The sequence below is a fragment of the Prionailurus bengalensis genome, chromosome C1 (assembly GCF_016509475.1).
Source record: "Prionailurus bengalensis isolate Pbe53 chromosome C1, Fcat_Pben_1.1_paternal_pri, whole genome shotgun sequence".
NCBI lineage: Eukaryota > Metazoa > Chordata > Mammalia > Carnivora > Felidae > Prionailurus > Prionailurus bengalensis.
Window position 1 is genome coordinate 44719575 of NC_057345.1, and position 13298 is coordinate 44732872.

Genomic DNA, 13298 nt, shown 5'->3' on the forward strand with positions numbered 1-13298 from the left:
CACTGGGGAGAGAGAGACATTACATAAGATAAAACACACGGTACGTTAAAGAAAACGTTAAGTCGGGACGGGAGATACGAAGTGCAGGGCTGGAGCTAAGAATGTAAATAGGATTGCCACCAAGAAGGCAACATTTGAGTGAGAGCCGAAGAACGTGAGAGGGGACCACCTGGATATTGGTGAGGAACGTTCCAGACACAGGGACGAGCAAGCGCACGGACGCTGCTAAGTCTGAGGACCAACGTGGAGGCCAGTGCAGCTGGAGGGGTGGGAGCGAGGTGGGGTCAAGGGAGGAGAGATCAGAGAGGTTCCACGAAGGTCTGTGAGGTTGGCCTTGTGGGGATCGGCAGACCCTGGCTCCTACTCTGAGATGAAGTCCTGGGAGTCTTTGGGCTGAGGGTGGCACAACATGACTGCTGTTTAAAAAGACCCCGGGCTGCCAGGCACTGTACAGAGAAGAGACTGAACGGGTCTGGGGCAGAGCCGTGAGAGCAGGGAGGCACTGCTGGAACACTCCAGGCGAGGCATGGCGGGGGCCTGGACTGGTGTGGAAGCCATGGAGGCAGACGACAGTAACTAGGTTTTAGGCGTATTTTAAAGGTACAGTCAACAATCTGCTGCAACCCTGTCTTCACTCGGCTGTCAGGACTCGCTTGGCTTTCCCCTTCCTCTCTGGCTCTTCTGTGGTCTCCCCTGCTGGGTCCTCTTCACCCTCGATCTCTATACAAAGAAGTTCCCTGGCTCGGTCCTTTGGCCTCTCCTCTGTCTACGCTCATTCCCTTAGGAACCTCATCGGTCAGGACGTGTCTGGGAGAAGAGGACCCGGTCATCCAAGTCTCTGGGGGCTTCCTAAATTCTGACTGGTCACCTGACTCCGGCACCCCGTACCTGCTCCATGGCGTACGATGAGCTAAAGGCCCCACTGCCGCTGCTGCTGGAGCTGGTCGAGGAGTCCGCGGAGCTGCCGGATGGGGTCCCGCTGCCCGAAGTCTTCACCGTGAGGATCTGTTCATCAGAAAAGCCCAGCTGGTGGAGGAGCTTTTGATCTTTATTCACGGTCAGCTGCGAAAAGTGGTTTCTTAATTACTGGCAGGAAGAGGAAGGCATTGACGGCAGGCTGAAGGGCCACAGAGTGTGGGTTTAAACCTACCAGGCTATCGTTCGTAAATATCTGTATGTTGTCCACAGGTGAGCACAACTGCTTGGCTATCTTCCATCGCACGCTCCCTATGGTTTCATTACTGTGAGCCTGTAAGACAAAATTAAACGCTGTTGGGAGTCTTTTGTTTACTTGTCCGTTTAAACAACTGCTAGCGAGCACGGACTACGTACCAGGCACTGTTCCAGAAGCTGGGAACAGAGCAGAGGACCCACGGACAAAACTCCCCGCCCTGTAAGGCTTCCCTTCCGCAGTAATTCAATGTCCCGTCTTCCCACCCCCCATGCCTCGCCATCTCCTGTGAATCAAATCTCGAGTCCTTCTGCTGCCGCCGTCTCCACTCTTTCCCGTTCTCTCTACACTCCCCTCACACCAGCCACCTTGCTTGTCACTCAGTGAGCCACGCAAGTCCCTCGCCAGGGCCTCAGTACCTGCCGCTCCCTTTGCTTGGAATGCTCTTCCGCAGAAACTATTTGTTGTCACTTCGTTCCATCTTTGTTCAGATGTCACCACCTCGGAGAGAACTTCCCTGCCCATTTGATGACATTTCACACATACGCGTTGGCTCTCTACCCAATTATTCTGCTTTATTCTTATTCTTTAGAACACTCATCACCACCTGATGCTATATTATATACTTACTCATGTGCCTCTGTACACCCATCAGTTCCCTTTCACTGCAGGCCTTTAGTCTATATTTGTTTGCTAAACAGCTTGCAGAACAGTTCCCCGTGGAGCTATCCCGCTCCACAGTGCTCTTGGGAAGGAAACAAGACAGTATGAAAATGGCTACAGGGCTTAACGTAAACCTACCTCTACAGTGAAGGTATCTTTGGTAGACTCATACGTGACGTTGAGAGTTAAAAGATGTCCATGAAATGAGGCACCATGAGGTAGAATAGTTCGTGGAACAGAGTAAAAATCCTTGAAAAAGACAGAAGTCAAACAAGTCAGACGCACAGCGTCACTGTTAAGTCTCCAACGTACACACCTAACACGAGTCTAACGATAGGATGATAAAATTGCTTTAAAAAGAAGAGAGGCTTACCTCTATAGTGATCACATAGCGTTCTGCCAAAAGCAGCAGTCTCTCGATTATTACAAGTTTGGTGGATCTATAGATTAAAAAACTTTTTTTGAGCATATTTGAAATGAACTGAAGACTTGAACGTATTTGAAATAAGTCGCACGATTCCAGTCTGCTCCACCAAAACCACGCAGTTAGCCTCAGTGGCCGAAGGCTTAAATCTGCAAAGATTAAACTTCCCTGTCACCCAGGGCGGGAGGTGGCTCAGCCACCTTACAGCCGTTGTGCACTGATGGAGCAAGGGAGGACAGGCAGGCCCCCTCCATGTTTCCTTTTCTGTCGTTTCCTTTCTGTCTTTTTACAGTTGTTTCATAAATGAGGACCTGGGACTCCAGGCCTGTCTGTCCATCAATCCACCAAGAATGAACAACCAGTAGGTTTGAGTCTCATAATCTTACAACTAAAATATGCCACCTAATTCTGTAAACACATGGAATCTGACAAAGTTCTGAATTGGCTGAAAACTAGTAAGTGTACCACAAATAAGACTTGCTGTTCTAAATAGTTTAAGAATGAGGAGGAAGGAAGGACAAACAACTGTTTATCTGGTTTAAACGAACATTCTGTAGAGTTAAAACACACAAGTGGGGGGCACCTGAGTGGCTCAGTCGATTAAGTGTTCAACTTCAGCTCAGGTCATGATCTCACGGTCTGTGGGTCTGAGCCCCGCTTTGGGCTCTGTGCTGACAGCTCAGAGCCTGGAGCCTGCTTCACATTCTGTTTCTCTCTCTCTGTGCCCCTCCCCTGCTCACACTCTGTCTCTCTCTTTCTCTTTCAAAAATAATTTAACATTAAAAAGAATTTATAAAACACACACAAGTGTTAGGAATTATTATCCTATAGGTTTTCAAAGTGCTTGAGAAATCAACACTCATCAGGAGACAACCATCTCTGGAACAGGCAACATATAGCAAGGTTAAGTGCTAGCTTAACCCCTGAAAATGAGACCCGAGATCCCTTTTGGTCAGACTTAGGGAATATTACTTATTATTTGAATTAACAAGACTCTAACGTCCAGCAGCTTATGTACTCACAGCTCCATATTTGATTCTAAAGACAACATTACGTGTGTTAACATCAAGAGATGGAAATCCAAATGTCCTTAATTTAAACATGTGCTCTCCCAGAAAAGAAAGTCTAGGCATTTCAAACAGGCATCTTTCTAAATCTGAAAAGAGGTACTAACACTTTCTAACAATTGGTCTGGTTGGCTGATTAGCAGTACTGAAAATTCTACTTTAAAAAGAGTTTGTTAAATACGCTGTAATAGTACTGTTAAATATATTTAACAGAGTTCTAAATTCTTTCAGGCTATGGGCAAGAACTAGAATTTGATATTCAGGTGGGGAAGCTTTAGGAATATCTAAATGCTATAGTAACAGAATTATTTTTAAAAAAAGTTTTTTTTTTAACATTTACTTATTTTTGAGAAACAGAGTGAGACAAAGCGTGAGCAGGGGAGGGGCAGAGAGAGAAGGAGACACAGAACCTAAAGCAGGTCCAGGCTCTGAGCTGTCAGCACAGAGCCCGACGCGGGGCTCAAACTCATGAACCATGAGATCATGACCTGAGCTGAAGTCGGACGCTCAACCGACTGAGCCACCCAGGTGCCCCTATAATAAGTGAATTATTGAGTGAACTATCTTAATTGTGCCTCAATAATGAATTAAATCTCAGACAACATTGCAGACCACTGTAGAGATGACCCCCGTCTGCCACCAAAGGTGGAACTATGGTCACTGAGAAGTTCTCTCAAAACCAGTGAAATAAGAAACTATAATGTCGTGGTTCAAATGCAACTTTGAAATTATACACTCCTATGAACAGTGTTTGGAGTTTATAATAAGAACAGTTAAGAACTATCCTGTGGCTGTGCTCTGTAGTCAGTCAAATATGAAATGAAATGATTCAGAATAAAAAACACTTAGTAAAAAGAGAGAAAAATAACGCACTTATTTAAAGATGTTACAGTTTGGGGCGCCTGGGTGGCGTAGTCGGTTGAGCGTCCGACTTCAGCCAGGTCACGATCTCGCGGTCCGGGAGTTCGAGCCCCGCGTCAGGCTCTGGGCTGATGGCTCAGAGCCTGGAGCCTGTTTCTGATTCTGTGTCTCCCTCTCTCTCTGCCCCTCCCCCGTTCATGCTCTGTCTCTCTCTGTCCCAAAAATAAATAAACGTTGAAAAAAAAAAATTTTTTTTTAATTAAAAAAAAAAAAATTAAAAAAAAAAAGATGTTACAGTTTGGAAATCCCAATCCAATAGTTCAAAATTGGATTTCTATTCTCGTTTGTCAGATAAATGAATCATTAAGGACCTAGGTCATAAAGATGGACCACATCTTACAAACATGTAACTAAAGACTCTTAATGTGCATTTTTTAAAAGTTTATTTATTTTGAGAGAGTGAGTGAGTGAGTGTGTGAGCAGGGGAGTAGCAGAGAGAGGAGAGAGAATCCCAAGCAGGCTCCGCACTGCCAGCACAGAGCCCGACGCAGGGCTCGAACCCACGAACCATGAGATCATGAACTGAGCTGAAACCAAGACTTGAACACTTAACCGACTGAGCCACCCAGGTACCCCTACTCTTAACATGCATTCTTAATGAGAGTCTATTTAAGATACACTTCCAACAATGTGGGAACGCAAAGGTCATGAGTTGAATCTATAATCACTTGCCGCCATTTTAACTGGGTTTTTTTGGTAAGATTTTATCTTTAAGCAATCCCTAAATATAACGTGGGGCTTGAACTCACAACCCCGAGGTCAAGAGTTGCATGCTCTACTGAATGAGCCAGCAAGGCGCCCTGCTTTCTGGCATTTAAAAAAAAAAAGTCCAAGAGGGTTGAATTTTATTGGAGCCTCTCTAATATTAGTATCACTACACAGTACTCATTTAAAAAAAGATGATGAATGTGAGCAAGGCTATTGCTTTGATTCCTATTCTAAAGGGAGCCTTTAAAAACAAGAAGAACTGTAAATAGAGATAAATAACATATGTACATACATAAAGTCATTCTGAGAAGAGAGAGACAATACGTGCACCCATCACTTAGAGGGCAGCAGAGCAGGCCTCGTTCTGAACACCTGCCAAGGTTTCCTGGGCATCAGTGATTGGGGGCTGCTTACTAAGAAGAGAAGGCTCAGAAAACCTCACAGGAGCATCTGAGCTATGCTTCAGTCTAATGTTTCTGAATACTCACCTATGTTCCTCACTGTATCAAAGAACTATAGCAAATACTGAACTCGGGTTTCACTGATAATATTTGAAAACACTAAACAGGGCAATCTAACAGGAGACTTCAGCTCAAAGTTTGAACACAAATATCTGGGGATTAAGTTCTTGTTAGAAGTTATTGAAAACTAATTTTAAGGAAATATTTTAACTATGATGTTATTATAATGCACAATTTTAATTAATCATTACCCTCTGTCTCATTTTGCGTGTGCTGTTAAGTGCCCTGGATTTGGGCACCAGGAGACAGGTTATGTCTCAGTAAGCACATATTTCAAACTTGAAAAATTACTCTTCACACAATGAGTATATCTTTAGTCTGTTGTAAAGAGTAGCTTACTCCTATTTACACAGAGTCAAAGTGAAAGAATTCAAATTTTTTAAAAAAGTAACAAAACAACAATAGTTGTCCAGTAGGCACAGGGTCGGGGCAGACCACTACTTGGTTCTGGTGACAATGACCTACGGATCTTCAGAAAAAAAATGCAGATCTGGGACGTATGATGGGAATACACAATTTCTCAGGATACGACTCTCTGCAAAAACTATGATACAGAATGAGGAAAATCAACCAAAAAAGAAGCCAGTTATTTTTCCAAACAGGTACATGTGTATTTACGCATCGTGTGAGTACGTGCTGTAATTTCTGCACACTTACCTATATGGAGACTGAACGGATGTTGCTACAGTTGGCATAGCAGTTGCCGTAAGCATTTTTGTTGCTCTGGTCACTGCATGCGTCAGAGTGGGGCCACCAAGTGCTGAGCTGGCTGCCTGTGAAACATGAAACCATCATTCTATTATCAGGGTTTCTCAAACCTCGGGCCGATTGCTATCTTGGGCTGGATGGACGCTTTTTGTTGTTAGATGGCTTTCCCGGGCTTTGCAGGATGTTTAGCCACATCTCTGATTTCTAGTCACTACCCACCTACTGCTACCAGAAAGGTCTCCAGACATTGCCAAATGCTCTCTGGGATGCAAAATAACCCCTGGCTGAGAACTACTGTTCTACATATGTTAATACTTAAACGGTACCTCATTTAATTAAGGTACTTGAATACTTTAAATGGCTTTTTATGATGACAGATTTGGGTGAAGTCACAGATTTGGGTGAAGAACTATGAAAATCCTGCACAGATTCAAGCACGTATTCGTCATCACGAGGTTTAACTTCTTGACCTTTGGGGGCAGTAGCATTACGTTTCTGGAATAGGTAAAAAACTTAAACACAACTTAAGAACAGAAATGACTGTTTAATGCTTTAATCATCATCCTGGAGCCAAGGCACTGGAAATGTATGTGAGATAGTATCACACAGCAGGCTTCTAATGGACAAAGGCAACCAATACCACCTACTATGGCCTTTAATAGCATCTAAGATATAATCGCAGCTGAAACATGGGCAAGGGTGGGAAAAAGAAGCTCTTGCATAAAATCCCTGGGCAGAGAAGGAAAAAGGGGAGAAGAATCTACTAGAAATGTGGAATGTCGAGTAGGCCCGTTTTCTGAAGACAGTTCCCATACCCCAAAAGGGGGGGCGGGTGCAGTAGGGATGAGACGTGGTGGAAAGAGAAGCAAAGCTTCCCTACGGAGGACATTTCTGTACTGGGGGAATCCAGGCAAATGTCTGTTCCCTCTGTGACAATACAATACGGCTGACAAATTCTTCGACAGAACCCAGCCACAAATATCAACATGACACATGATCTCAAACAGAAGATTATAAAAGGAAAAATGTCAAAGCATTTATTTCAAAAACATGTTAAATAAAATTTGCCACTCACTTCTAATCTCGTGTAACAATCAGCAATAAATTTCTTATGTAACGATACGGAATCCTAAAAGTAAGAGGTACATGGAAATTAAAATTAGCCCGACATTTAATTGCAATCATTATTAATGAGAAAACATCAAAATAAAAAAGCCAATTTTCAGGCATGCCAAAGGTCAGAACTTGTCAAAATATATATATATATATATATATATATATATATATATATATATATATATAATTTTCTGTTTTGTGTGTAAGTACCTTCTGTCCTTTGATACCCACCTTCTTCAATCTGGGATTTAGATTAATGTAACTATAGTTTATGATTAACTGAATAGCTTCATTAGCAATTTCTTCATCAGGTGATTCCATGGCTATTTTCCAAATGAAATCCATTCCTATCAATTCCAGCTTTTCTACATACTGTTCAAAAGAAAAAAATCATACAGCACACCAAGGTCACAAAATTACAATTATTTTCTGTTATATCATTAAGTCCACACCTTTCAGTTCAATATGCATTAAGACTGCGAAAGCCAAGCTACATATGAGAGCACTACTGTACTGTATTTTAAATCAAAAACAACTAACCACAGAAACACTGGGCTATGTCCATGGCAACCAGGGGAGATATGGAGAGTTTTCTCCAGATGTTCCTAAACCCAAGCTGGAAATCTACCCAAGCAGGTTACAGAAAATAGCACAGGAGTGAAGGAGCACCAGCTTCAGGAGCTTGTCCTCAAAAGGAAACAGAGCCAGGCTAGAAGTGGTTAATAATCCTTGAGGCTCAATCGGGTCTTCCCAAAGCTCAGTTCAAACGGCAGGATCCAAGCTTACACTTACAAGATCTTGTAAAAATCCGTACCATCCACGAAGCCAGGCCTTGAATCAAAAGAGTTAGGTCTTAAAAAAGACCATTATTTACTGCCTCTCTTTTTTTAAGGTTCACATGTAAATATAAACATAAGTTGCATACATTCGACAGATCCTCACACTCTCCTGCTTCACTGTCTGTTCCTAAAGTTTCCTCCCCAAATCCCTGTCGCTGTGATGAACCGAAGATTCATCTTCAGAATGAAAGATGTTATTATTTTTTTTAAATCTTTTATTTATTTTTTGAGAGAGAGACAGAGTGTGAGCAGGGGAGGAGCAGAGAGAGAGGGAGACACAGAATCTGAAGCGGGCTCCAGGCCCCGAGCTGTCAGCACAGAGCCCGATGTGGGGCTCGAACTCACAAACCGTGAGACCATGACTTGAGCCGAAGTCGGATGCTCAACCGACTGAGCCACCCAGGCGCCCCAAGATGTTGTTATTTTTTAGGAACACATCCATTACTGGATCTGAGGAGCTGGAAGCTTCGATAAAACTATCCCTGTCCTGCATTCACCTAGCCACAGGAGGCTGCTGGCTGCCCTGGGTCAGCAAGAAGCACGGAGGGATGAGAAGTCAACTCTGTTCTCCCGGGCAGTTAGCGAGGTGTCGCTGTGCCAGAAAGGGAGCCTCCGTTACGCTCTAAGAGAAGCTCTGTCATCAAAGCAAAAGACGCAGTTGAGGCGATGCCCATTCTTTAAAAAAGGTCGTGTTTTCTCTCAATTAGAACACCTTTTTTGCCATGTTTTACTAGACTATCCAAATTATCCAGATTTTGGAAGAAGGTACTTACCAACTGAGCTCCTTGTCGTTTCAATCGATGATCACAAAGATTCACATTTTCAAAAAAAGTCTTAAATAAGTTAAACCCTGAAATTACAGAAGGTCAGATAAATTCATGCACTCTAAGTAACACAGATAACCAAGGAAGAGACTCAAAGTATATCAAGAGCCAAAACTGTAAAACTCTTGGGACACAACAGACATAAATCTTCAAGACCTCCGATTAGGCAACGGTTTGTCAGACATGGTACCAAAAGCACGAGCAGCAAAATAAAAAGTAGGTAAACTGAACCTCATCAAAATTAGGGGCTCTTGTGCTTCAAAGGACTATGAGAGAGTGAAAAGACAAAATATATGCAGAGTGTCTATCGGATGAGGCGCCACTAGGCAGAATATATAAAGAAGTCTCACAACTCCACAATAAAAAGACCAACAGCCCAATTCATGACGGGCAAAAGGTCCGAACAGACATTTCTCCAAAGAATATATACAAACAGTCAATAAACACATGAAGAGATGCTCAATATCCTTAGTCATCCGGGAAATGCAGACCAAACCACGAGATAACACTTCACACACACCAGGACGGCTAGAATAAAGACGACAGACAGTAACGAGGATTGGTGAAGATGTGACGAAACTGAAACCCTCAGATGTTGCTGGTAGGATTATAAAACGGTGCAGCCACTTTGCAAAATAGTCTGACAGTTCTTCAAAATGTTAATTGTATGATCCAATTCCACTCCTAGGTATATACCCAAGAGAAATGAAAACTAACGTCCACACAAAAACTTGTACATGAATGCTTACAGCGGTGTTATTAGTAATGGCCAAAAGTGATTAACACTTCAGTATCCATCAGTGATGAATGGATAAACAAAATGTGGTATACTCATACAATGAAATATTATTCAGCCATAAAATAGAATGATACTGATATGTGCTACCATTTGACAACTGAAATGGTAAGGCCATATAATTTAAAGTGAATCGCGAGATACTACTCACATAAAAAGGAATTAATCTGTGTATATAAACACAGGTATACACAGATATGTCCTTATACGCCTAAAGAAAAGTCCAGAAGGATAATCCAGACTGCTTAGTTGCTTCTGAGAAGTGGGCTTACAGGGAAAGGAAACAATCACATTTCTTAAAGAACTGAGAAAAAAAGACTTGAAGTTTTCTTCCTACCATTCATGGTGATTTCATATGACTCCAATTTAAGAATTTTCTCCTTGAAAAGCTGCTGCTGAACGTCACTCTCGAGATCATGTTGGCCTTTTGTAAACCATTCAAAACACATCTGTGGATTAAGACAAACGTTACCCTATAACTAAAATTCATGTTAGGCAAATACTTATTCCAAAGTGGGAGACAGAAGATAGGCTACGTTCAATGCTTCAAAAATTTGTATTACCAGGGACAACGGAAACGCCTGGAACGCCAGAGCCAAATAAAGCAGTTCCTAGCAGCCTTTCCCTCAGATAATGAAAATATACACTCCTCCTGTTCAATGAAGGTTAGACTTGGGCTTGCCCACTAACGTTCATTCATAAGCCTTGTTGTGTGCCAGCCGCTGTGCTGGGCACGGGCATTTATTCAGTCCTTTCAATGATCCTAGGAAGTAGTTACAACTCTGCAAACAGAGATGAGCACACAATTCATCGTTACAATACGCCAAGTCAGGGGTTCTGCTCCTGGCTTAACCTATTTTCAGCTGTTTAATTATAGTCGGAAAAAAAGTCTGTCTGGGCATTTATTCTTCTTTGTGTTTAGATTACAACAAAGAAGTTTGTGTTTGTGTTTCTGCCATACAACATCATTGCAGGAACTCAAAGTTCTTGGTTGGTAACTTGAAATTAGTTCCATGGGAGGGAGAAAAATTATAAGACATACTGAGAATTCTTCAGCTGTGCTCTTTCGGCTCAATTTGGTTTTGTCCAGAATGGTATAAAAATTACCGAACTCACACGTTTATGTCATAGATATGTATCATACAATGTATTTTTCAGCACTTACAGCTCCTGGCCGATTAGCATAAATGTGTGCTTAGTTAGCAAATTGAGAAGCATTTAAAAAAATTGTTTTTACGTTTATTTATTTTTGAGACAGAGAGAGACAGAGCATGAACGGGGGAGGGGCAGAGAGTGGGAAACACAGAATCCGAAACAGGCTCCAGGCTCTGAGCGGTCAGCACAGAGCCCGACGCGGGGCTCGAACCCACGGACCGCGAGATCGTGACCTGAGCTGAAGTCGGACGCTCAACCGGCAGAGCCACCCAGGCGCCCCTTGAGAAGCATTTAGAATCGACGATGTGAGACCCATAAAAAAGGTAAACTACAGAAGCCCCACTTCTGCCTTATTTTAGCCACACTACCACCTTCTTACCTCTCGATCCAATTCACAAACATCCTGGCCAGTCACAAGACACTCCCAGATTTCCTTGGCACGATTCCAACCCAGATACAGAGTGGCTTCTTGCAAGAAAAATGCTAGAAATTTTAGATGGGCCTCTAAATACTGCAAAAAGAAGTAATGCTAATTAGTTAACTCCAGGCATTCCTGCGCAAAAGCAAAATTAAAACAAACTTTTTAAAAATTAAAACAAGAATCCTACCTAACGCTTGCACATATAATTTAGGGTGAAATAAAGGTGAGACGTCTGTTAACAGCACGATACAGTGGAAACTACTTCAAGTCTGTTACAACTTCTAGTCAAGTTGGATGGCAGTAAAATATCATCTCCGTAACCTCATACCGAAATACCGCAAGCACTGGTTAAGTTTTTTTTTCTAATTTTTAAAAACAGTATTACTAATCAACTGATTTGAAAAACGAAAGCAATTCTCCACAGCACAGACCATTATCATTTCATATGAAAGGCAGAGGAAACATGGTAATCTTTATCACTTTATCGTATGCAGTTCTAAGGTGATTTGCTGAATGATTCGCCCACAAATAACAACTTCCTAAGCTGTTATTGTAAAATGGTTATAGTCAAAACATAAAACTGCTACATCGCTACAAAGAAACCTCATGCCCCCTCTCTAGAGCGACACCCTACCAGTATCACGTTTATAGTTCGCGCGCAAATAGCCAAACGGATGCTGTAAAGCACGACACGAAAGCACAGCTCCGGATACCTCCCGGTAAGTGTATCGGCCATCCACCAGCGTGGAACCAGTCAAGCCTCCGGGTCCAGCCACAGCGGCTGCAAGTCGATGACAAGCTATCAAACTTCCGGTCACCAACTTCACGATTTCAAAATTTTTCTTCAAGTCTTGAATGATGCTCTTGGCAAAAAACAACAAAAAGAAAAACGGCATGAGAATCTGCAGTCATTTTGTGAGTTTAGCAGAAGCTTCCGCTTCAGCACATAGCCCTAGTGAGGGACTGCAAATCTAAGGATTGCTTCACTGAGGATTCATTCCCTACACAAAAGCAAACAAAATCATCTAGTATGCGCACTTACTAGGGAACTCATAAACTTCTCTGCTAACGTTTTGCTTCTAGAGACATTCTCTCTCTTTTTTTTTAAAGACGGATTTCAGAAAAGAATCTTTTCGCTTCTTGCGTACTTTTCAGGTCTTTCCTCCCAAGGCTCGTACGCTGAAGGAGCTCTGGGTCCTTTAAACAATCTCGTCTTCCTGAGATCAAATGTCTTTAAATCTTTTTGAACACAGTTCTGAAATACCATTCAGCCTTTTAAAAACTGGCATAATCATGTCAATCAATTAAGGAAATAAAAAGGAAACATGGGGCGCCTGGGTGGCGCAGTCGGTTAAGCGTCCGACTTCAGCCAGGTCACGATCTCGCGGTCCGTGAGTTCGAGCCCCGCGTCGGGCTCTGGGCTGATGGCTCAGAGCCTGGAGCCTGTTTCCGATTCTGTGTCTCCCTTTCTCTCTGCCCCTCCCCCGTTCATGCTCTGTCTCTCTCTGTCCCAAAAATAAATAAAAAACGTTGAAAAAAAATTAAAAAAAAAAAAAAAAAAAGGAAACGAATCAAGGATGTCGGAAAAGAAGAGCTCTTGTAGAAATGAGAGCAGAATGATGTTTGAACTCAAGATTATTAAGGAATATAAATGAGCTGTTTTAATAATCATCAGGATGTAAAATGGTGACTTTACAAGTCAGCAATTTTATTTACGTTTTGTTATTAGAGAAGTTGTGTAAGTGGGTAGAATCGTATGCTGATCAAACATAGCTGCTCTCTTACCTTGTCTTGCTTTTGATAGGTCTGTTTTATGAACGAGCGGGTGATCTCGTGGAGCTGACGCAAGGCTGGCACCACCCATACAAACTGGGGATTGTTAAGCTGAGACGACTAGAGTTAAAAAGAAGTTACATTAGTTGCATCTAGAAATGAATGGCAGGCAACGTTTATTAGCTATAAAA

General features: G+C 42.4%; 1 protein-coding gene across 2 annotated transcripts in view; it reads right to left on the reverse strand.

Annotated features, from left to right (window-relative positions):
- The window catches only part of USP24 (ubiquitin specific peptidase 24), a 142825-nt gene that overhangs the window by 70263 nt on the left and 59264 nt on the right, over nt 1–13298 (reverse strand). For both annotated transcript variants that reach the window (XM_043575084.1, XM_043575083.1), the window contains exons 17-28: nt 13120–13227; nt 12048–12197; nt 11293–11424; nt 10096–10207; nt 8912–8988; nt 7531–7671; nt 7259–7312; nt 6133–6248; nt 2208–2274; nt 1973–2083; nt 1151–1249; nt 889–1062 (exon numbers count right to left, since the gene is read on the reverse strand). In XM_043575084.1, the coding sequence (XP_043431019.1) occupies nt 889–1062; nt 1151–1249; nt 1973–2083; nt 2208–2274; nt 6133–6248; nt 7259–7312; nt 7531–7671; nt 8912–8988; nt 10096–10207; nt 11293–11424; nt 12048–12197; nt 13120–13227 (1341 nt within the window). The remainder of the gene's footprint in view (nt 1–888; nt 1063–1150; nt 1250–1972; nt 2084–2207; nt 2275–6132; nt 6249–7258; nt 7313–7530; nt 7672–8911; nt 8989–10095; nt 10208–11292; nt 11425–12047; nt 12198–13119; nt 13228–13298) is intronic.